The 21,834-nt window shown below is 43.6% G+C and overlaps 1 protein-coding gene across 3 annotated transcripts in view; it reads right to left on the bottom strand.

The window, feature by feature from the left end:
- Positions 1-321: 321 nt before the first annotated feature.
- The window catches only part of LOC109870396 (cytoplasmic protein NCK2-like), a 47,176-nt gene continuing 25,663 nt past the window's right edge, over positions 322-21,834 (bottom strand). For all 3 annotated transcript variants that reach the window (XM_020460905.2, XM_020460889.2, XM_020460897.2), the window contains exons 2-4: positions 19,207-19,451; positions 2,090-2,892; positions 322-1,677 (exon numbers count right to left, since the gene is read on the bottom strand). In XM_020460905.2, the coding sequence (XP_020316494.1) occupies positions 1,459-1,677; positions 2,090-2,892; positions 19,207-19,435 (1,251 nt within the window). In that variant the 5' untranslated portion in view covers positions 19,436-19,451 and the 3' untranslated portion in view covers positions 322-1,458. The remainder of the gene's footprint in view (positions 1,678-2,089; positions 2,893-19,206; positions 19,452-21,834) is intronic.

The raw sequence follows: 21,834 nt of genomic DNA, 5'->3' as shown, positions 1-21,834 counted from the left end.
AGTAGGGATTTATGTGGTTTTCATGGTAGTACAGAATTCGCCAGCTCATGATTGATCGTACATTCCAGCACAGTACTTAAACGATTGTTTGCAGACCGCCATGATATCAAAGACGACAACAACGCTCAGTCATCTCCTCTGGCCTGAGTCACTCAGCAGCCAGACTGCATTTAAAAACAGCCAGCCGGACTGTATTTAAAACAGCCAGACAGTTCTATGATTAACTATAGTGTAGAATAATAACATCCACTCCCAGAGACCAGCAGCAATTACCACTTGTCTCACGATGCAGCATCAGAGACAGAAAGGGCAGGCGGCTTATGATTTGAGTTATTCTGCAAAAACTTTTATTGAACATACGCATTTCAATTCTCATCACATGATCAGTGGTACAGTACCATAGGTTGGATCAAAACGATTCGTATATGCACATCTTCTGAATATATACATACAGTGGGAACAAGAATTAAATAACAATGCTCAATGACATTCAGATATATTATATCTAATAAAAGCGGAGAACCCCATGACCGATACGTAGCAAGAAGTATATAAAAACCAAAAAAGCATATTACTTTTGAATTAGTGTCATCCATCAACTACATTTACATATTGAGAGTAGAACGCCTGAAGACATGATTTCATTGGAAAACAGCACTAGGGCCAATGAATACAGTAAGGGCTCAATTCATATAGAGGAAGTTCAGCGTTAAAGCGTGATTTCAATTGAAAGAATATGTTCCCGCATTAGCGGAGACTGTAAACACTGCATCTTGTCAGCTCAAATCAGAAATGACCTTTACATCTCTAGTGTTCAATCTGTAATGCTTCAGTCATCCAGATTGAATCGAGAACTAAGTGTAGAATAGAGCGGGAGCCAATAGAACAGTGCAATTAGTGTACAGCAGTAGCCAATCAAATAGCAGTAGTGTAGAGCTGGGGCCAATAGAAAAACAGAACAATAAGTGTAGTGCCAATAGAAAAGCAATACAGTAAGCAGGTGGCACATTGACAGTATCTCTCTCTCGAAGTTGAGTTCCGAGGAGGATGAAGGTGGAGAAAGAGATGGATAGACGAGGATGAAGGTGGAGGAAGAGATGGATAGACGAGGATGAAGGTGGAGGAAGAGATGGATAGACGAGGATGAAGGTGGAGGAAGAGATGGATAGACGAGGATGAAGGTGGAGGAAGAGATGGATAGACGAGGATGAAGGTAGAGGAAGAGATGGATAGATGAGGATGAAGGTGGAGGAAGATATGTATAGATGAGGATTAGGCAAAAGGAAGAAGAACAAATCTAAAGAGTGTTTACAGTGGTCCCTTAGTGAACTAGAAATCATCAGAACCTCTGGAGAGGGTTTACATTTCAAATGTTTTTTTTTTAAACTAACAAAGGAAACAGAACCAATACGAACTATGTGACTGGGCTAAAACAGACAGTAAGGTCTCTCCCCAAGTTCAGCATGTTGAGGATAGCTGGGGTTCGGGCAGCGGTTTGACCAGGTAGAGCTTGTCTCCTTGTTCACTGGTGAAGATGGGGGCTTTCTTGTAGTGTTCCACCAGTTCATCTATGGAGCTGAACTTGCGCTGGCCGATACAGTAGACCTCCTCTGAACACTGCACCTTGAAGTGCTTGTTCTTCCCAGGCGCCTTCAGAGACACAGAGAAATCACTGGGCTAGAGGGAGAAGGATGGAGAGAGCGAGAGTCAGTTCACTTACACAACATAGATGAAACATCTCCAACAAACACTCTACTAACTATCCACCAGCAGAGGGCACTATGACTTCATTTATAAATCACAGGTGAATAGCTGTTCATGTGTGCAGATACTGTATATCTCCTATCCTCCAATTTAGTATTTTATCCTTGGGAAGATCTCAATTGCATACTCCTCACGTCCTCTCTCCCCATCACCTCCTCAAAACCCATTGGAGGTGGTGGTCAATGAGGGGCATGAGGAGTATGCAATTGAGATCTTCCCCTTCCCACAGGGCAGTGTTTGGGAAACTCTGGTCTATCTCTTCTCACACACTCCTACCTCCTTCCCTAATCCCTCCCCTTCCTTCATCCTCTCCTCCCCCACTCACCGATGACTCGCTGTCACGTATGAGGAAATCCCCCTCCTGTCCTCTCTCGTTGAGGACCAGCTCTGCTTGGTGTCTGGTCACCCCTCCGTAGTACCAGTCCCTGCCTGCAAACTTGCCCTCGCACGCCGGGGCCATGTGGCCGATCTGTGGGGAACCGGGGGGCGACAGCGGAAGGGCGGGGAGCCCGGGAGGCCCGTTGGTGTCATTCAGCACCAGCACGTAGTTTTTGGGCACCAGGCCCACCAGACCGCGGGTGTTCCGGCAGCGCCACCACTCTGGGTCGTTCTCAGGTTTCTCAACAACCTCCATCACCTCTCCTTTCTCAAAGTTCAGCTCCTCCTCCGTCACTGAGCTGAACGGGTACAGAGTCTGGACCAGCTGGAGCGCACCACTGCCCTCGCCACCCCGGCTGCCACCCCGGCTGCCACCACCTCCCGCCCGCCCGTTGGTCATCGTGGCCTCCCTGCCCCTCCCTGGGGAGTCCCTTCCGCCTCTACTCCCTTCACCCTCTGAGGGGTCCTCGAGGACATAGTTGGAGGGGAACCAGCCCACACGGCCCCCCTGGCTGCCCCGCCACCAACCGTCACTGCACTTCTCCATCACCGTGACCCAGGACCCCTTGGCTAGGGTCAGCTCATCCTCGCGCTCCGCCACGTACGAGAACTTGACCACAGCCAGGATGTTGAGGTCGTAGACCCGCTCGGCCACTCCTCGGCCACTCCCATTGGAGGGGTACTCCGCATCTGTGCTGGGCGTAGGGGAGGCGTCACTGGCACTCTGCTTCCTTCTGCCCTTACCCAGTCCTGAGACAGAGACAAAGACAGAAATCACTACATCAGTATGATAAGCTAACCTACCATGACATTTCATTTTATTTTAGAGAACCAGTCAAAGACAACATGTTTGGTGTTGCAAGTGGATTGAATAAAAAGTACTGTGGATTTCTTCTAGTTGGCAGTATTGGCAGCGACTGGTACTACAACACTTGTATAACCAGATACTAAGTAAGGAATAATTAACAAGGGGTTATGCGTCTTATGGAACATAATAAACAACTAGGAGTTGCATAGAGCCCCAAGCTGATTATCCCTTTTATACCATGGCTATAATTCAACACAGTTGCCTCTAGAAATGTGTTCAACATCCACTGAAGTAGCTAGCAAGTTAACTAGAAAGCTACAGTAGTTGCCTTGGTAACCAAACACAGACTTGCTAGTTTAGCTAACCAAACCACAATGCCAATGTTTTCAATTTGACTTGCTTGAAAAGCAGCTCAAACATGGAAGAATGAACTACAGACAGTGAATTATATCGTGCGTTATAGGGAATTAAACAACGGGTGGATCTAATCCGGGATGCTGATTGGTTAAAACCGCATTCCAGCCTGTGTCTATTCCACCTGTTGTGAAATCGTTAGATTACTTGTTAGATATTGCTGAATTGTCAGAACTAGAAGCATAAGCATTTCACTACACTTGCATTAACATCTGCTAACCATGTGTATGTGACCAATACAATTTGATTTGAAGTGACAACCGGTTAAAGCTATGCCTATTTACTCTGATCCATCTGACTGTGCAATCCACTGGTTCATCAGCCCAGCCATACAATTTATAAACTTGTTCTCTAATGTAAAAACCATCTAGACATTTTCTCCCATTTCTTTTAGACTGGCAACTGGTTTTCAATAGCAATTTGCATAAACCTTGCTGTCGGTCTTTGACATTTCCAACATTGAATTTCAATATTGAAACAATCTCCTGCTGTCCAATAGTAATGAACGTGTAGGGGTCTGGAGTCGGGACAGACAGTTTTTCTCAGCCAGTCGAAATCACGAATAGGCATCATTTAAGGACATATACGAAATAAATTTCAATGGAAAACAGATCAAACGAAACTAAATGCAGCTTGTCTTTCCTGCTTCAGTTTGAAGTGATTGTGTTAGTTGTGTTGTTGGCTAGCTCCTCTGAACAACAGTGTCCTGACGAGAGAACACATTTTCCATGCCAGGTGAAATCGCTCATCATTAGCTCATTCTTATGGATGTATCCAAATAAATGTCACTAGAAAACAGCTTAAACATGCAGCTACTTTGCTGTTATTCTGGCTGCGGTGTTTAACGTGACTAAGTTAGCCGTAGTTGGGTAGCTAGCAAGCAAGGTATAAGAACGTCGCCAGCCAGTATGACAATAGAACATTTAGGATGAACGACTGGGTTCGCATCCATAGATGGTTCGGTTGCCAGAGACTGATAGAACGAACGACCAGCCGGCTTGGTTAGCAACCCTAGATTTGTGTCAGGACTTTATTTTTAAGAAGGATGAAATAGTATGAATAAATTAATCTAAATAAAAAATATAATGAAAATATGTCAATCATTATCTGAATATGTTGGTAATCCGTTCTATTTAAGTGATAATGCCCTCGATTAACCCCATGCCAATATATCCGCCAAACACCCTCAGGCTAATCAGAAACGAGTATTCAACAATGCCATGATATAAACATCTTTCATATCCACAACCGAAAACACATATAACTCCAGTGGTACTGAGAAAGTAAATAAGACAGAAGGAGCCGAAGCTGATTCAGGACACTGGGAGACAAGGCAGGGGTTGGGGCACTAAATGGAGACTTCAGGCTGCACTCTGGGCCCAGTTGGGGAGTAAACACTTAAGATAGAGGACAAAACAAACACATACAGGTAACTGCCAGAATAAAGGAAACACCAACAGTGTCTTATAATAGGGCACCATGAGCCAGAACAGCTTCAAACTCATGTTCACAATCACATGCACGTGCATACAAGATTGTACACACATGCACTACATACAGTAATTCTCTCAAACTCTCACTCAGTGGGGCTAACACACACACACACAACTGCTAGTGTGTGTGTGTCACAACTCCCATCTCATTAAACCAGGCATTCAGCACCACCGACATGCTCTAGCTCAGCTAACCAAGTCCCCTCAAAAAGCTGAAAATAGTACATTCGAGCTGGGGAGGAGAGTGGAGCAGACAGCCTGGTGCATGGCTCTGCTGTGGTACTGACAGGCAGGCAAGGGATCAAAGCTGCCTCTACACCTACCCATCTCCTCTCCCTGCCTCCATCTCCTGCACAACGAAGACAGCAAGCGCTCTCCTGTCTCCTCCATGTTGATTATTTACCTGTTGTAACCCATGTTGAGCGCTAGCTAGGGCCAACTAAAAGTTGTTCTGATGCTTTCAGTTGTCACACCTAGGGAGATGGGTGACTGACATACAGATGACTAATGGCTCCGGTGGTTGGATGCTGGGCAGACAGGCCCCATCAGGGCAGCTCTTACTGTACAAACCAATTACATCTTAAATAAAAGTCACCAAACATACTTTAGTTCTTCTGTTAGTTATGCAGTAAGTACAATTAGATTCCACTGCAAACACACATTCCCAATGCTGCAATTTGTTTAGTCACAACACAGGGAAAAGTGACAACTGTGTGTGTTTGTGTTGCAGTGTAGAGCCAGGTCACAGCTCTGTCGATGACAGCTAACTCAGAAAGTTATTGGGTTCACACAGAGTGGCACTAAACTTTCCTCCTGCTTTGTTGTGCGAGAGAGAAATGGGTGAGGAGAGGTGGAGGGAGGAGGCTCCCTTGGCAGCTGTTACTAACACACAGAAGACCAGACATCACAGGACAGAACTCACAGAAAAGAAGGGCGGCGTGAGAAAGAGTGAGAAAGAGAGCGAGAGAGAAAAAGAGAAAGAGAAACAGAAAGAGGGCAAGATCGAGGGGAAAAAAGACAGACAGAAGGGGATGACAAATGCAAACAGGACAGGAATATTGAACAGACCACAATGTTTAAAAGAAGAGTCAAGGTCCATGTACAACAAGCTACTGAGGAGTGGCTTCTGTCTGGCCACTCTACCATAAAGGACTGATTGGTGAAGTGCTGCAGAGATGGTTGTCCTTCTGTTCTCCAATGTCCAGAGGAAATCTGTGACCAAGGCCCTTCTAGCCTGATTGGTCAATTTGGCCGGGCGGCCAGCTATAATTATTTTTATTCAACTAGGCAAGTCAGTTAAGAACAAATTCTTATTTACAATGACGGCCTACCCTGGACAAACCCGGACGACGCTGGGCCAATTATGTGTCGCCCTATGGGAATCCCAGTCATGGCCGGATGTGATGCAGCTGGGATGCAGTGTCTTAGACCACTGCACCACTCTGGAGCCAAGAGAGTCTTGGTGGTTCCAAACTTCTTCAATTTAAGAATGATGGAGGCCACTGTGTTCTTGGGGACCTTCAATGCTGTAGAAATGTTTTGGTACCCTTCCCCAGATCTGTACCCACGACACAATCCTGGACAATTCCTTCAACCTCATGGCTTTGTTTTTGCTCTGACATGCACTGTCAACAGTTGACAGATCATGTCCAATCAATTGAATTTACCCCAGGTGGACTTCAATCAAGTTGTAGAAAGATCTCAAGGATGATCAATTTGAACAGGATGCACCAGACAGAACTCAATTTTGAGTCTCAGTGCAAAGGGTCTGAATACTTATGTAATTAACCTCTCTGCGCACGGAACCCGGTAACGGGATGATATTCGACAACATACAGTGATCGCTACATAAATAGTCATATTAAACATTCATGAAAATACAAGTGTCTCACATGGGTCGAAAGCCTAGAATCTTGCTTATATATCAATCAGTATGGCAACTAAGTCAGGGAAAGCTAAATCTAAGTCTAGATATACAGATGTACACACAATTTTAGAAGAAAATGATCGAGGACGATTCAATTAGCGATTCCCAAATGGAGGAATATTTTTTGAACGGAGAGGACATCGTTTTTGACTGGTAAGTTCTTCTCATGCTAATGCCGTTGTTTGAAATTAATAATATAAAATATTATTTGTGAAATGAAATATCCTATTTGAGGCTGTTGAGGGGAGGGCAGGCCCACAACAATGGCCAAAGTGAAATGGAGACAATAGATCTAGCTGAAATGTCATAATATAAAAGAGAGAGTAGATCAGCAGGTCATAATAATATATTCAACTTTATGTTCCCTGTACTCTCTCTATATATCTGTTTATTATACCTGTTGATACAGGGCTCATATGTGAAACTATTCTAACTGAACATTTTCTTTCACAGTGACACTGACTTCGAATGGGAGCCCCAGTGCCAAGCCCCCAGTGCCAACACAAGTGCCCAAATTTATTTCTGCAGGCATGGATGTGCTATGGCACCTGGCATCAGCAGCATAATATTGTGTCGAGGACTGAGGGTCTTCCAAATATTGAAAGTGTTATTGAGTAAATGTATATATTTTTTTCTTCACGTTTTTTTCTCCATTTTTTGGGGTGGTGTGTTGGTATTTTGTATATAGTTATTCCATTCAAAATGTATAACTTCACCAATTTGGCCACTTGGGTACATTTGGGCTACTTGTGTGGGACACCTGGGTGACTTCATGATAAATGTCATGTAGCACACTCATTTTGGAAGTTATCATTCTGAAACTTTGCACAGGTACTGTTGCCCTGTTATGTTTTCCACTGAAATTGTCCCCATCATCCTATCTGAATGTTTGTTTTATCTTGTTCATTTTAAAGATAATACAATGAAAAAAAAATGTTTTTTTTCATTGTATTATCTAAACCAGATCTATTGTGTTATATTCTCCTACATTCAATTCACATTTACACAAACTTCAGAGTGTTGTCTTTCAAATGGTACCAAGAATATGCATATCCTTGGTCCTGTGCCTGAGCTACAGGCTATTAGATTTGGGTATGTCTTCAGGCAGGGGGGGGGGGTAGCTCTAAGAGGTTTTAAGGTATTTCTGTATTTTATTTTTCGCTTTGTCATTATGGATATTGTGTGTAGATTGCTGAGGATTTTTTATTTATTATTTTTTTAAACGATTTTAGAAATAGGCTGTAACATAATACAAATTTGAAAAAGTAAAGGGGTCTGAATACTTTCCAAGGGCACTGTATGCTAATCTGATTGGGTAACACTAGAATACGCAAAAATATCTTTCAAAAGGAACACAACAGCATTTTCATTATTTATGTTACTCTTCAATTTGAGAGTAAAGTGTTTTAGAAACCTCGCTACTATTTAGAACACGGATATTTTATTTATTTATTTTACCTTTATTTAACCAGGCACGTCAGATAAGAACAAATTCTTATTTTCAATGACGGCCTGGGAACAGTGGGTTAACTGCCTGTTCAGGGGCAGAACGACAGATTTGTACCTTGTCAGCTCGGGGGTTTGAACTTGCAACCTTCCAGTTACTAGTCCAACGCTCTAACCACTAGGCTACCCTGCCGCCCCATGTACCAAAACGTCTTACGTGCATGTGACTCTGGAGGAGTATTTGAAAAAGTCCTTTATTGGCGCTCCAGGAAAATGTCCTCCTATAAACACAAATGATGTTTGTGATATCAAAATGCTAATGTTAACACGTGTGCTAAATACTTATTTAGGAAAAGTCAAGAATGGAGGGGGCGGGGGGGGGCATGACATTAACAATTGCAGAGATATTTCTATTTTAGATTCATATGCATTCAAAGTGTTTTTAAAAAAGTTACACTTCTCAAAAGGCACTGAATGGGTGGAACAACTCATTAGTGTGTGTGTGTGTGTGTTGCCCCACTTGATGTGACAACATGAAACCTCTCCTCCTGGGCCTACTTCAAGCCATCCCGCGGAGAGACTGAGCTGTCGACTGCCTCAGGGTAGAGAGCAGAGATATGCCGAGGGCAGCAGACACAAAGTCCCCCGAGACCCACACAGCCCAGCTCAGCTGAAACACACACTCTCCATCTCCCTCATTTCCACTTCAAGGCTCTGGTCTGCTGGTTGGCAGCGGAACAGTCTATTCCCTCCTTCCACACTCCATCTTTCTCTCTCTCCCCCCCATCCTTATTCATTCATCACTGGAGCCTGACCCATGACAACCCTACCTCAGCATGTTTAATAACAACCCAGAGTGACGCAGAGGTTGGCATATCAACAGGGTGGGTAGGATTAGGGCTGTGAGGTCACAAAATTTAGTCAGCCGGTGATTGTCAAGCAAATAACTGTCAGTCTCACGATAATTGATCGTTAAATCAACAAACACATTTAGCATCTCCTGGCGTCCACTAATGACCTACAAGCCACTGATGCAGACCTTTGGAACATCTACATTTAAAAATGTCTAATAAATCCATTAAATATAGCCTACAACTTCGCTATAAATCCATTATTTATTTTAGACAGGTCTAAAGAAGCATGATATGAAGAAAATGTAGTCTATTTCAGAAGAACAGAATAGTATACTCTGAGTTGTCCTTATGTTAGGTTCTGATCTGGCTAGTTCATTTAGCAAACAAACAAGATTTGCTTAGAATGCCGTGGCATTATTTTATAGTATGAAGAATACAATTGAACAATGCTGAATAAAATAAAGGACATTTTCTCCAAACGATGTGAGGCAGCTATTTTTTGTTGAGAGGTTAACAAAGAAATCGGTCCTCCTGTATGCTTAATTTAGAGTTAACTTTAGTTGTTCTGCAAATGTTGGGCTGTTTTGTTTTTAATACATTGTAAGGCGGCATGACGAGACTAACGATTTGAAAAGAAGTTGCTTGAAAGGCATGAGCTACACTTTGTTTTTTGCGGAGGCTGTACAAGCTTCATCAGTCTCTCATTCACAATTTGACAAGCACTTGATATTGCCTCGGATTTCACAGCGGCATCCCCTTTGTATGACTAATGCACCCTAAGCACGAATGTTCCATTAGCGAAAAACACCATTATCAAGTGACCGCAAATGCGATTGTGCATGTAATGCATTTATTATAAAAAGGTGCATTTTTTATGGTGAAAATTATCTTCCCCAAACTTGAAACTCACGTGCTGCTTATGTATGCCAGCTAGGCTATATTGTCACCCATCAGACAATTCTTGATTTAAGCTCGTCTTCACATATACTAAATAATGTGTGCAATTTGTTTTGATTTAGAACGGATCATTATCATGCACCCATCTCGAAACAGGGACAGAGATAAAAAAAAAAAAAAAAACACAGGTCATCTATGCACTTAAATAGCGAATGGAGGATGGTTTTCCTGTGGTTCATTTTCATATCAGCCTGGTAGGCTATACTCCTGTTGTAAAGATAAGTAATGTGCTTAATATTACTAAAGTTGAGAAATAAATATAGTAGGCCTAGCCTATAGAAAGCTGATGGGATCCTCCTCTTTTTAATAGAGGTCATCACTGTTTTCTCACGCAATTGCATAGCCTATAGAAATGTTGCGCAACATGAGGTCATGGACTCTCATGAAGTGTTTGATTAGATTTTTGATTACATTTGCATTGATGTCAGAGTGATTAGAGGGAGAATAGAGTGCTGAGAACCAGGCAGTTAGCAAGTTTGGTAGGCTACTAATGACCTTCAGCAGCATCAGAGCTTGAAGAAGCCTAATTACCGTGACTACACGGTCACGTGGAATTTGACTGCCTTAAGACTCATGACTGCCGGTGTGGCGGTAATACGGTCATCGCAACAGCCCTAGGTAAGAGACTTAAAATGTAATACGTTACAGTTACTAATTACCTGTCAATTGTAAATCAGTAGGGCTGACTCCAATTAGTCGACTGGTCAATTGTTTAGGCGATAGGCTGTTGGTCGACAGATTTGCGTAACAAATATAGAGTACCAGTCAGAAGTGTGGACACACCTACTCATTCGAGGGTTTCTGTATTTTTACTATTTTCTACATTGTAGAATAATAGTGAAGACATCAAAACTATGAAATAACACATATGGAATCATGTAGTAACCAAAAAAAGTGTTAAAATCTAAATTTATATTTATTATTTGAGATTCTTCTAAGTAGCCATCCTTTGCCTTGATGAGAGCTTTGCATACTCTTGGCATTCTGTCAACCAGCTTCATGAGGTAGGTAAATATATATTTTTTATGGCACAGGAGACATGTCTGAGGCTTTTACACCTCAGGATACTAATCCATTGCGGTGGCCACGGGGATGTGCTCTCTCCTGCCCATATGTGAACAGTCACAGTCAACTTCATTGTGTGAATTATTTGCATTTGATTGTTAGTGTCTGTCAATTCCCCATTACATATATCACCAGAAGTACATTTACCATTAATTCCTATAATATGTTATCTATAATGTTTGTTAGAATACAGTCATTTCTGTTAATGCATTCAATATATAATTATTCCAGTCTAACGTTCTCGTTGTTGGAGTGGACACACTGTTTGCAGAGCACACAACATATACTTGAGAGAAACAAGTTTTGATTTATTTAATTCCTTTTAGGGGTTTTTCCAATTTAGGTATGGTCTGGAGCGCTTGTTTGTCTGGAGCGGTTTGTTTGGAGCGCTTCTGTGAATGTTGAGTAAGGACACGCACCGGATTATACATAGAAGTAGGCCTATAGGCTACCTTTCCTGCGTGCAAATGTAGGCATATAAAATGTGCCCATTTGGAGATCAGATAGTGTTTCTGATTGGCTTAATGCAGCACTACTAATGAGCAGTGGAGCATCTCAAAGTAACCTCAGATAGCAAGAAAACAAAGTCTGTTTTTACATCCATTGAGAATGACAACAGTTCCTCAATGTATTGGAAACATCTTTCCAGCACGCTCCCTTTCAATAACCACTCAGCATGAAAGAGAAAAAAATTTATGCTCTGATCCAATGGAAACATAGAACAGGCCTACCTGATGACCTCTTATCCCTTGCGCAAATAGCCTACAGCTGTGTCTGTCCCAAGCTCACTGGCTCAGGAACCTCTGAGGGCCCAGAATATTTTATACAATGTTTCAAGTTCATTGATAGATAGGCCATGCGTAGCCAATATGACATTTATTTTTATCAGGGTATTTTCTACCTGTAGGCTGCAATGTATTAATTTGTTGGCTTTATGTAGGTTATTTTTACATAGTTGGCAATGGAAATAGAAGTGAAGTTACTTTTTAGGTTTGTATCCTTATCGTTTAGATATAATTTTGATGAACCACATGACAATGATTGAGAAAGGAAGACAAAGTAAATTAAACTCTTCCACAGAAATGTGCTTATGAAAACCATAAATGCCATGCAGATTGGTAGAAATGTTAGATAAACCAGCATTCCACGTGAGAAAGGTTGCTGACCCCTCATGCAGCCTATAACCGGCAACTTCAGGAGAGTGAAGGCAGAATCTGGCAAAAGCCAGTAGGAGCAGGTTTGTTTTTGCTGCTGTGAAGGCACACTGTGGTATATTACCCAATAGATATTAGAGTTCAACAAATTTGTTTTCAAATTATTCTTTGTGGGTCTCTCACTCTCTCCCTCTCACTGTTCAATTATTGTCTTTCCAAGTTAACTACTAACCACACTTTATGCACTGCAGTGCCTACTAGCTGTAGCTTTTCTTTCAGTACTAGATTCATTCTCTGATCCTTTGATTGAGTGGACAACATGTCAGTTCATGTTGCAAGAGCTCTGATAGGTTGGAGAACGTCCTCCGGAAGTTGTAAGTAATTACTGTGGAAGGGGGTGAGAACCATGAGCCTCTTTATATTGAAGTCAATGTACCCAGAGAAGGAAGGAAGCTAGCGGTGTTCCGACCACACCATGGTGCTACCCTACAGAGTGCTGCTGAGGCTACTGCCAAAACTTTGAATCAATCATTTGGTGACGTGAATATATTTAGTATAGTTATCTAAAAATGATAACTTTGTTTCACAATTGATATGAAATTCACTGAGGATGGCCCTCTTCCTCCTGAGGAGCCTCCACTGCCATACAGTATCGCCTGTCGGCTAAACCACTGCTGTCGTCTTTACTGCCAAGCGTTTATTCAAGTTGTATGTATGGTCTTTGGATGCCAACAGCAGTCACAGCATTGGAAGAAATAGCTTGAACTGTAGCCTAAAATAAATAAATATATTCATTCCTGTGATCTATTATTGATCAAACACATTGCTGTGTCATCATGTAGTGGTCTCGGACTTGTGGTCAGACTCGCTCAGGCAGAACAAACGTAGAAACTTGCACGTTTTTCAATGCTGATTGATTTGAATGTCATTGAGAAAAGAGAAAAGGTGTCAAAGTTTGTTGTAAACATCCTTTATGAATATTAAAGTAAGCCTAGAAGTCATCTGTTTTTTCAGGATGATTTCTAATCTGGTTATGTAACAGATGAGTTGGTTTTTGTAACGGATGACTCCCCAACCCAGGGAGGGTTGCACAGGGCAATCGGAAGGAGTCATGAGGAGTTCGTACAATGACACAGGGGAGTCAGTAGTTGTTATACTAAATACACAAGTGTGTTGAGAGGCAGTGGATGTGTTCCCTTTCATAATCATTGTAGTTTCCATATTGTTAAGAGGTTTAAATTGAAAAAGTTCTTTATATATAAAATATATATATATATATATATATATATATATATATATATATATCCACACACGCACACAGTTGAAGTCGGAAGTTTACATACACCTTTGCCAAATACATTTAAACTCTGTTTGTCATGATTCCTGACATTTAATCCTTGTAAAAATGCCTTGTTTTAGGTCAGTTAGGATCACCACTTTATTTTAAGAATGTGAAATGTCAGAATAATAGTAGAGAGAATGATTTATTTCAGCTTTTATTTCTTTCATCACATTCCCAGTGGGTCAGAAATTAACATTCACTCAATTAGCATTTGGTAGCATTGCCTTTAAATTGTTTAACTTTGGTCAAAAGTTTCTCGGTAGCCTCCCACAAGATTCCCACAATAAGTTGGGTGAATTTTGGCCCATTCTACCTGACAGAGCTGGTGCAACCGAGTCAGGTTTGTAGGCCTCCTTGCTCGCACACACCTTTTCAGTTCTGCCCACAAATGTTCTATAGGATTGAGGTCAGGTCTTTTTGTTGTCCTTAAGCCATTTTGCCACAACTTTGGAAGTATGCTTGGGGTCATTGTCCATTTGGAAGACCCATTTGCGACCAAGCTTTAACTTCCTGACTGATGTCTTGAGATTCAATATATCCACATAACTTTCCTTCCACATGACGCCATCTATTTTGTGAAGTGCACCAGTCCCTCCTGCAGCAAAGCACCCCCACAACATGATGATGCCACCCACCTGCTTCACGGTTGGAATGGTGTTCTTCGGCTTGCAAGCCTCCCCAATGTTCCTCCAAACATAACGATGGTCATTATGGCCAAACAGTTCTATTTTGGTTTCATAAGACCAGAAGACATTTCTCTAAAAAGTACAATCTTTGTCCCCATGTGGAGTTGCAAATCCTAGTCTGTCTTTTTTTTAATGGTGGTTTTGGAGCAGTGACTTCTTCCTTGCTCAGATGGCCTTTGAGGTTATGTCGATATAGGACTTGTTTTACTGTGGATAAAGATACTTTTGTACCCGTTTCCTCCAGCATCTTCACAAGGTTCTTTGCTGTTGTTCTGGGATTGATTTGCACTTTTCGCACCAAAGTACATTCATCTCTAGGAGACAGAGCGCGTCTTCTTCCTGAGTGGTATGACGGCTATGTGGTCCCATGGTGTTTATACTTACATCCTATTGTTTTTACAGATGAATGTGGTACCTTCAGGTTTTTGGAAATTGCTCCCAAGGATGAACCAGACTTGTGGAGATCTACATTTTTTTCTGAGGTCTCGGCTGATTTCTTTTTATTTTACCCCGTTTTCACCCCAATTTCATGGCATCCAATTGTTTAGTAGCTACTATCTTGTCTCATCGCTACAACTCCCGTACGTCCTCGGGAGAGACGACGGTTGAAAGTCATGCGTCCTCCGATACACAACCCAACCAGGCTGCACTGCTTCTTAACACAGCGCACATCCAACCTGGAAGCCAGCCACACCAATTTGTCGGAGGAAACACCGTGAACCTGGCAACCTTGGTTAGCGCGTACTGCGCCCGGCCCGCCACAGGAGTCGCTGGTGCGCGATGAGACAAGGATATCCCTACCTGCCAACCCCTCCCTTACCAATTGTGCCCAGAGTCTCTGGTGGCACAGCTGGCGCTGCAGTACAGCGGGCTGAAGGTAGACCTTGAAATACATCCACAGGTACACCTCCAATTGACTCAAGTGATGTCAATTAGCCTATCAGAAGCTTTTAGAGCCATGACATAATTTTCTAGAATTTTCCAAGCTGTTGTAAGGCACAGTCAACTTAATGTATGTAAACTTCTGACCCACCGGAATTGTGATACAGTGAATTATAAGTGAAATAATCTGTCTAAACAATTGTTGGAAAAATGACTTGTGTCAAGGACAAAGTAGATGTCCTAACCGACTTGACAAAACTATAGTTTGTTAATTAACAAGAAATTTGTGGAGTGGTTGAAAAACAAGTTAATGACTCCAACCTAAGTGCATGTAAACTTCCGACTTCAACTGTGTGTGTGTGTGTGTATATATATATTATTATTTCCCTTCCCCATTGAAAGGTTGTGGCCTGTCAAATGTGTAAAACATTGCTACAGTGAAAGCATAGTGCTATTAACACACAATGCTACTGTATGTGCTCAGTCCATAACCATCCAGCGAGTTGTGTTTTCACAAACATTATGGGCAGACAGGCATGACAACAGTGTGTACTGTACACCCTATATCTGTCAGAGAGATGAGAAAAATGGGTCAAAAGTAAAAAAGAAAAGACAAGAATAAACGAGTGAGGGAGCCATTTTGGCTCAGTGGGGAGATGGTTGCCCCCTGCACAGCCATTTTGGCTCAGCGTGGAGACATTTGCCCTTGATTGGCCTGCAGTAGCTGTCAATGGATGAGTGAGCGTTGCCATTTTGGGTCAGTGGGGAGATGGTTGCCCCCTGCACAGCCATTTTGTATCAATGCTACTGGGCTTCTCCCTTCAGGAAGAACAACCCAGGACACGGCGAAACATGCTGGAAAACTGTAAAAAGAGGAACCATAACTTTGAGTGCTTACTTTACTAGGCGGGCCGGCATGCATGTGCGCACACACAAAATAAGACACATTAGAAGTTACTGCCGAACCCTCACCATCCAAACATTGATTTATGATGAAATACAACATTTTGAAATGCTAGGGGTTGAAGTAGAACCTGGCCATAATGTAAAATTCAATAACAGACGCGGATAGCTAGTCGTTTCTTGGTTTCACCACAGGCTGAAACACCATCAGGCTAGCGCGTCATGCCCTGATGGTTGGTGGGTGGGCAAGTGCATTGCTTTGTTAGAGACCTCACTCTGAAGCTGGTTTACTGGCCTGCAGACAGGACTTCAATGACTCAGCCACATCTCTTTAACGGGCATCTAGAGACATCCCTTTAATTATGGATACACTCATATTGGTGTCAGAATAACAGTGTGTAGGGGATAGCAGAGAAGGTGAGAATGTTTGTTGATGAGTGTCGGTTCAGTGCCTCTAGAATTAGTTTTCTTATTGCTAGAAATATTTTGAGATTCATGGCAAGAGAAAGAAGCTAGATATGTGCACATCATGAGCACTCCCCACGCACACACAGTCCTGACTCAGTGCTGGCGAGTGACAGTGACAGGCTGTGCAGTGTTGGCCCACAGTCTGATGGAGCCGTCCCTCGGGGCAGAGGGGAATATGTGTGTCTGAAACAGACTACCCATCCCCTCACATAGCCTCCTCCCCCCTCCCATAGCCTCCTCCCCCCTCCCATAGCCTCCTCCCCCCCCCATAGCCCCCCCCCCTCCTTTCTCTGTATGTCTGTGTACGCCTCTCTCTCGATCTAAACTTCTCTCTCGCTCTCCCACAAGCAGAGAAGACGTACACTATATATGCACAAAAGTATGTAAACACCCCTTCAAAATGAGTGGATTAGTCTATCTATATCAAGTGTGAAATCAAGTATGAGATCGAGCACACAGCCATGCCATCTCCATAGACAAACATTGGCACTAGAATGGCCTTACTGAAGAGCTCAGTGACTTTCATTGTGGCACCGTCATAGGATGCCAACTTTCCAACAAGTCAGTTCGTCAAATTTCTGCCCTGCTAGAGCTGCCCCGGTCAACTGTAAGTTATGTTGTTGTGACGTGGAAACGTCTAGGAGCAAAAACGGGTCAGCCACTAAGTGGTAGGCCACACAAGCTCATAGAACGAGTGTTGAAGCGCGTAGCACGTAAAAATCATCTGTCATTGGTTGCAACACTCACTACTGAGTTCCAAACTGCCTCTGGAAGCACAAGAGCTGTTCATCGGGAGCTTTATGAAATGGGTTTTAATGGCCGAGCAGCTGCACACAAGCCTAAGATCACCATGCGCAATGCCAAGCATCGGCTGGAGTGGTGTAACGATCACCACCATTGGTCTCTGGAGCAGTGGAAACGCATTCTCTAGAGTGATGATTTGTTTGATGTCTGGAGAACACCTCCTTCCCCAATGCATAGTGCCAACTGTAAAGGGCTAGGCCCCTTAGTTCCAGTGAAGGGAAATCTTAATGCTACAGCGCCATTCTGGACGATTCTGTGCTTCCAACTTTGTGGCAAAAGTTTGGAGAAAGCCCTTTCCAGTTTCAGCATGACAATTCCGCAGAGCACAAAGCAAGGTCCATACATAAATGGTTTGTTGAGATCGGTGTGGAAGAACTTGAACGGCCTGCACAGAGCCCTGACCTCAACTCCATCAAACACCTTCGGGAAGAATTGGAACGCCGACTGCAAGCCAGGGATAATCGCACAACATCCGTGCCTGACCTCATTAATGCTCGTGGCTGAATAGCAGCAAGTCCCACAGCAATGTTCCAACATCTAGTGAAAGCCTTCCGAGAAGCGTGGAGGCTGTTACAGCAACACATGGGGGGCCCTGTGTGCTCAACTCCCTATGTCTCTCTCTCTGGTGCACGCTAGAGTTCACAGTTCAGATAAATGTATATGAGTATATGAAAAAGTATAAAAAAGGGAGAAAGGGAGTAAGGAGATGGCGAGAGATAACAGGACATCTCTTCAGTCTCCACCTGCCCAGAGACAGGATCACGTTTGATCATCCATGGATGTTCAGTAAACATCTTGGATAACATTTAATCTACCATAATCCTGTAGTGTGCGGAGCAGTTTTCATGACGTTACACGCATTATCCTGAACCCTTAACTCTAAACTAGGAATGTTTCCAACCGGAAACCTGTGAAGAGGAATGCTGACAAACCTGGGACAGGTGCACGACCTTTACACTCACAGGTCACACGTGAATGAGTGCTTGTATTATTAATGTGAGGATAATCAGACGTCAAGCTGTGTCAACTCAGAGAGATGGCCAACTGAACACTGAGGACATACAGACACCAAGCAGTGGCAACTCAGAGAGATGGCCAACTGAACACTGTGAGGACATAGACACCAAGCTGTGGCAACTCAGAGAGATGGCCAACTGAACACAGTTCCTGAGATGCTGGTGGATAGCTGCTCTGTAAAGTAAGAGAGGCTCACATCCAGCCCCAGTACCAGAGTGGGACACACACATACAATTCAGGAGAAGGGTTAATAATGACCTCGTCAATTTCTAGCGGTTGTGTAGAGGGGATTGACAAAATAGAGGAGGAAGTTAAGGGATAGCCCTCTTTTTTAACGCTGATATACTACCACGCCTGCCGCCGCCAACATAACGATAACCCTGACGCCGCCAACGATAGCCCTACCGATAACCCGCTGCCCTACCGATAACCCTGCTGCCGATGTACCTGATAACCCCCGCCACCGCCGTACCGATAACCCCGCCACCGCCGTACCGATAACCCCGCCGCCGCCGCCGTACCGATAACCCCGCCGCCACCACACTGAAACTACCACCGACCACCACACCGAAACGACCAACACACTGAAAAACTACCACCGACCAACACACTGAAACTACCACCGACCAACACACTGAAACTACCACCAACAACACACTGACAAACTACCACCAACAACACACTGACAAACTACCACCAACAACACACTGACAAACTACCACCAACAACACACTGACAAACTACCACCAACAACACACTGACAAACTACCACCAACAACACACTGACAAACTACCACCACTGTCACCAACAACATACTGATAAACTCAGCCCCAACCCTCTTACCCAGTGTGTCTTTGAGGTTCTTGACCAGAGAGGCCTTCTTCACCAGGCTGTTCTTGCGCTCTACGTAGTTGGAGGGGACGTAGCCGGTCTGGTTTGAGGCGTTCCTCACCCTCCACCAAGTCTTGCTGTCGTCCAGCAGAGTAAGCCGATCATTCTTCCGGATGTCAAGTTCCTGGTCCTGCTGGGCCGTGTAGTCCCACTTGGCTACAACTGTCACCTCCTCCGTCATCTTTCATGGAGTCCCCCTGGAAAGAGAGAGAAGAGTAAGTTACACATTAACCCCAAATTAGACCTAAGAACGAGAGACTGATTTTCTGCAGGGAGTATGCATGCTCCAGTTCACCATGCAGGACAGGAATCAGGTGAACAGTCACACACTACGTTACAGCTGAACGTACATGGAAGGGTGAGCATGTATCCGTACATTCAGACATGTATTGTATGCGCGCCTGACTGCCTGCGTGTTGGGGAGTGTTTCTGTGTGTGTGTGACTGACTGCCTGCGTGTTGGGGAGTGTTTCTGTGTGTGTGACTGACTGCCTGCGTGTTGGAGAGTGTTTCTGTGTGTGACTGACTGCCTGCGTGTTGGGGAGTGTTTCTGTGTGTGACTGACTGCCTGCGTGTTGGGGAGTGTTTCTGTGTGTGTGTGACTGAGGTGAACACCATATTAAATGTCTATATTTATGAGATGAACACCATATTAAATGTCTATATTTATGAGGTGAACACCATATTAAATGTCTATATTTATGAGGTGAACACCATATATTAAATGTCTATATTTATGAGGTGAACACCATATTAAATGTCTATATTTATGAGGTGAACACCATATTAAATGTCTATATTTATGAGGTGAACACCATATTAAATGTCTATATTTATGAGGTGAACACCATATTAAATGTCTATATTTATGAGGTGAACACCATATTAAATGTCTATATTTATGAGGTGAACACCATATTAAATGTCTATATTTATGAGGTGAACACCATATTAAATGTCTATATTTATGAGAGCCGGTCAGGTGTGCTCAGTCCATCAGTGTTCTGTTCCATCAAGTCTTCCCATAACAGTCTAATGAAATTCTCTGGGTCCCACATGCCAGTGGAATGAAACAAATCCTGATTCAGCGTCTGTTTAGAACGTTCCGCCAGAGTTCAACCACTGCTGCTGGGAAACAACTGTCAAATAAACAACGCAAGCGCCGGCTTGTAAACATGAAACGGAGATGATCGCATAGAAGAACGAGAGAAGTAATTCACACAATAACACTAATGTTCTACAATAGTCAACCTCGTCTCCAAATGTGATCATTTAAAAAAAAGTGATGCATTACATCTTGTGTTGAGACAGCCCAGGTCTACCTCTTTCAATCCAAACCTGGAGGAGCAATAAACAAGTGCCCGAATCAATCACAGTCTCCCTTCTGTTGAAGTCCTGACCTGCAGGTAAATAGTATAGTAACACTATTCTACTGTGAGGAGGTAGTCGTTGTTTAAAAATGCACGTTGCATAGTAATGGCCTGATTACATATTCATGGTGAAAGAGTGCGAGAGCGACAGAGACAGACAACTGCTAAACCCTTGCTGTGTGAAACTTAGCTAACGGCCGGTGGTTAAACATAGGGCTGGGCTGGCTGGCAGGCTGGCTGACTGGGCTGGCTGACTGGACTGGCTGACTGGGCTGGCTGACTGGGCTGGCTGACTGGGCTGGCTGACTGGGCTGGCTGACTGGGCTGGCTGACTGGGCTGGCTGACTGGCTGACTGGGCTGGCAGGCAGTCAGTCAAAACACTAGAGTGTTCTAGAGACAGACCCACAGGGGGAAAGACACTTGGGATCACACATTCCCTTTCTCATATCGTCTTCGAAACTTTTCTTTAATGAGGGCAATTCACCGATGAAGCTCTGCCACACAGGACTGTATAACTCAAGAGAAGCTCTGCCACACAGGACTGTATAACTCAAGAGAAGCTCTGCCACACAGGACCGTATAACTCAAGAGAAGCTCTGCCACACAGGACCGTATAACTCAAGAGAAGCGGAGACACACGATTATACCACATAAACGATCCCATTACATCTGGAAAGATTTAGATCTTCGGATATAGCCCACTGCATTTCATAAATGGTGTTTTTTTAAAGACAGGATATTAAACTATCCACGACAGGCTAATTTCTTAATGCACCGTCAAGTATATGGATGTTTAAGCACAGTGCCACTCATTTCTAGTACATCAGACGCTTTACTGTCCCACTAGTCTCTTCTCACAGTCACTGGAGAGAGACTACTGCCACACCAGCATCTGTGTAGGATCAGAACCATTGTAATATGGTGGATGTGCCCCTGCTTGCATGCACTAAAGCTACCTAACAGGTTTCCCCAACAGGCCTGGACAGGGTTAGACTTGAAAGCGAGCAGGTAGAGCAGGTAGGAGGTAGAGCGGGTAGGAGAGGAGCAGGCCAAATCTTGCCTGTGAGCCTGTCCTTGCCTTGGGAACAATGCAGAAGGTTGAGTGAGAGGGGTGAGGTGTTACCAATGTGGCTTACAGAACAGCTGTATACACAGTTACACACACGTTTAACCTCGTCCACAGGCGATCATTGGGGAGTAGTGTCTGCTA

Source organism: Oncorhynchus kisutch, linkage group LG2 (genome assembly GCF_002021735.2).
Source record: "Oncorhynchus kisutch isolate 150728-3 linkage group LG2, Okis_V2, whole genome shotgun sequence".
Classification (NCBI taxonomy): Eukaryota; Metazoa; Chordata; class Actinopteri; order Salmoniformes; family Salmonidae; genus Oncorhynchus; species Oncorhynchus kisutch.
This window is presented reverse-complemented; position numbering and strand designations above follow the sequence as displayed.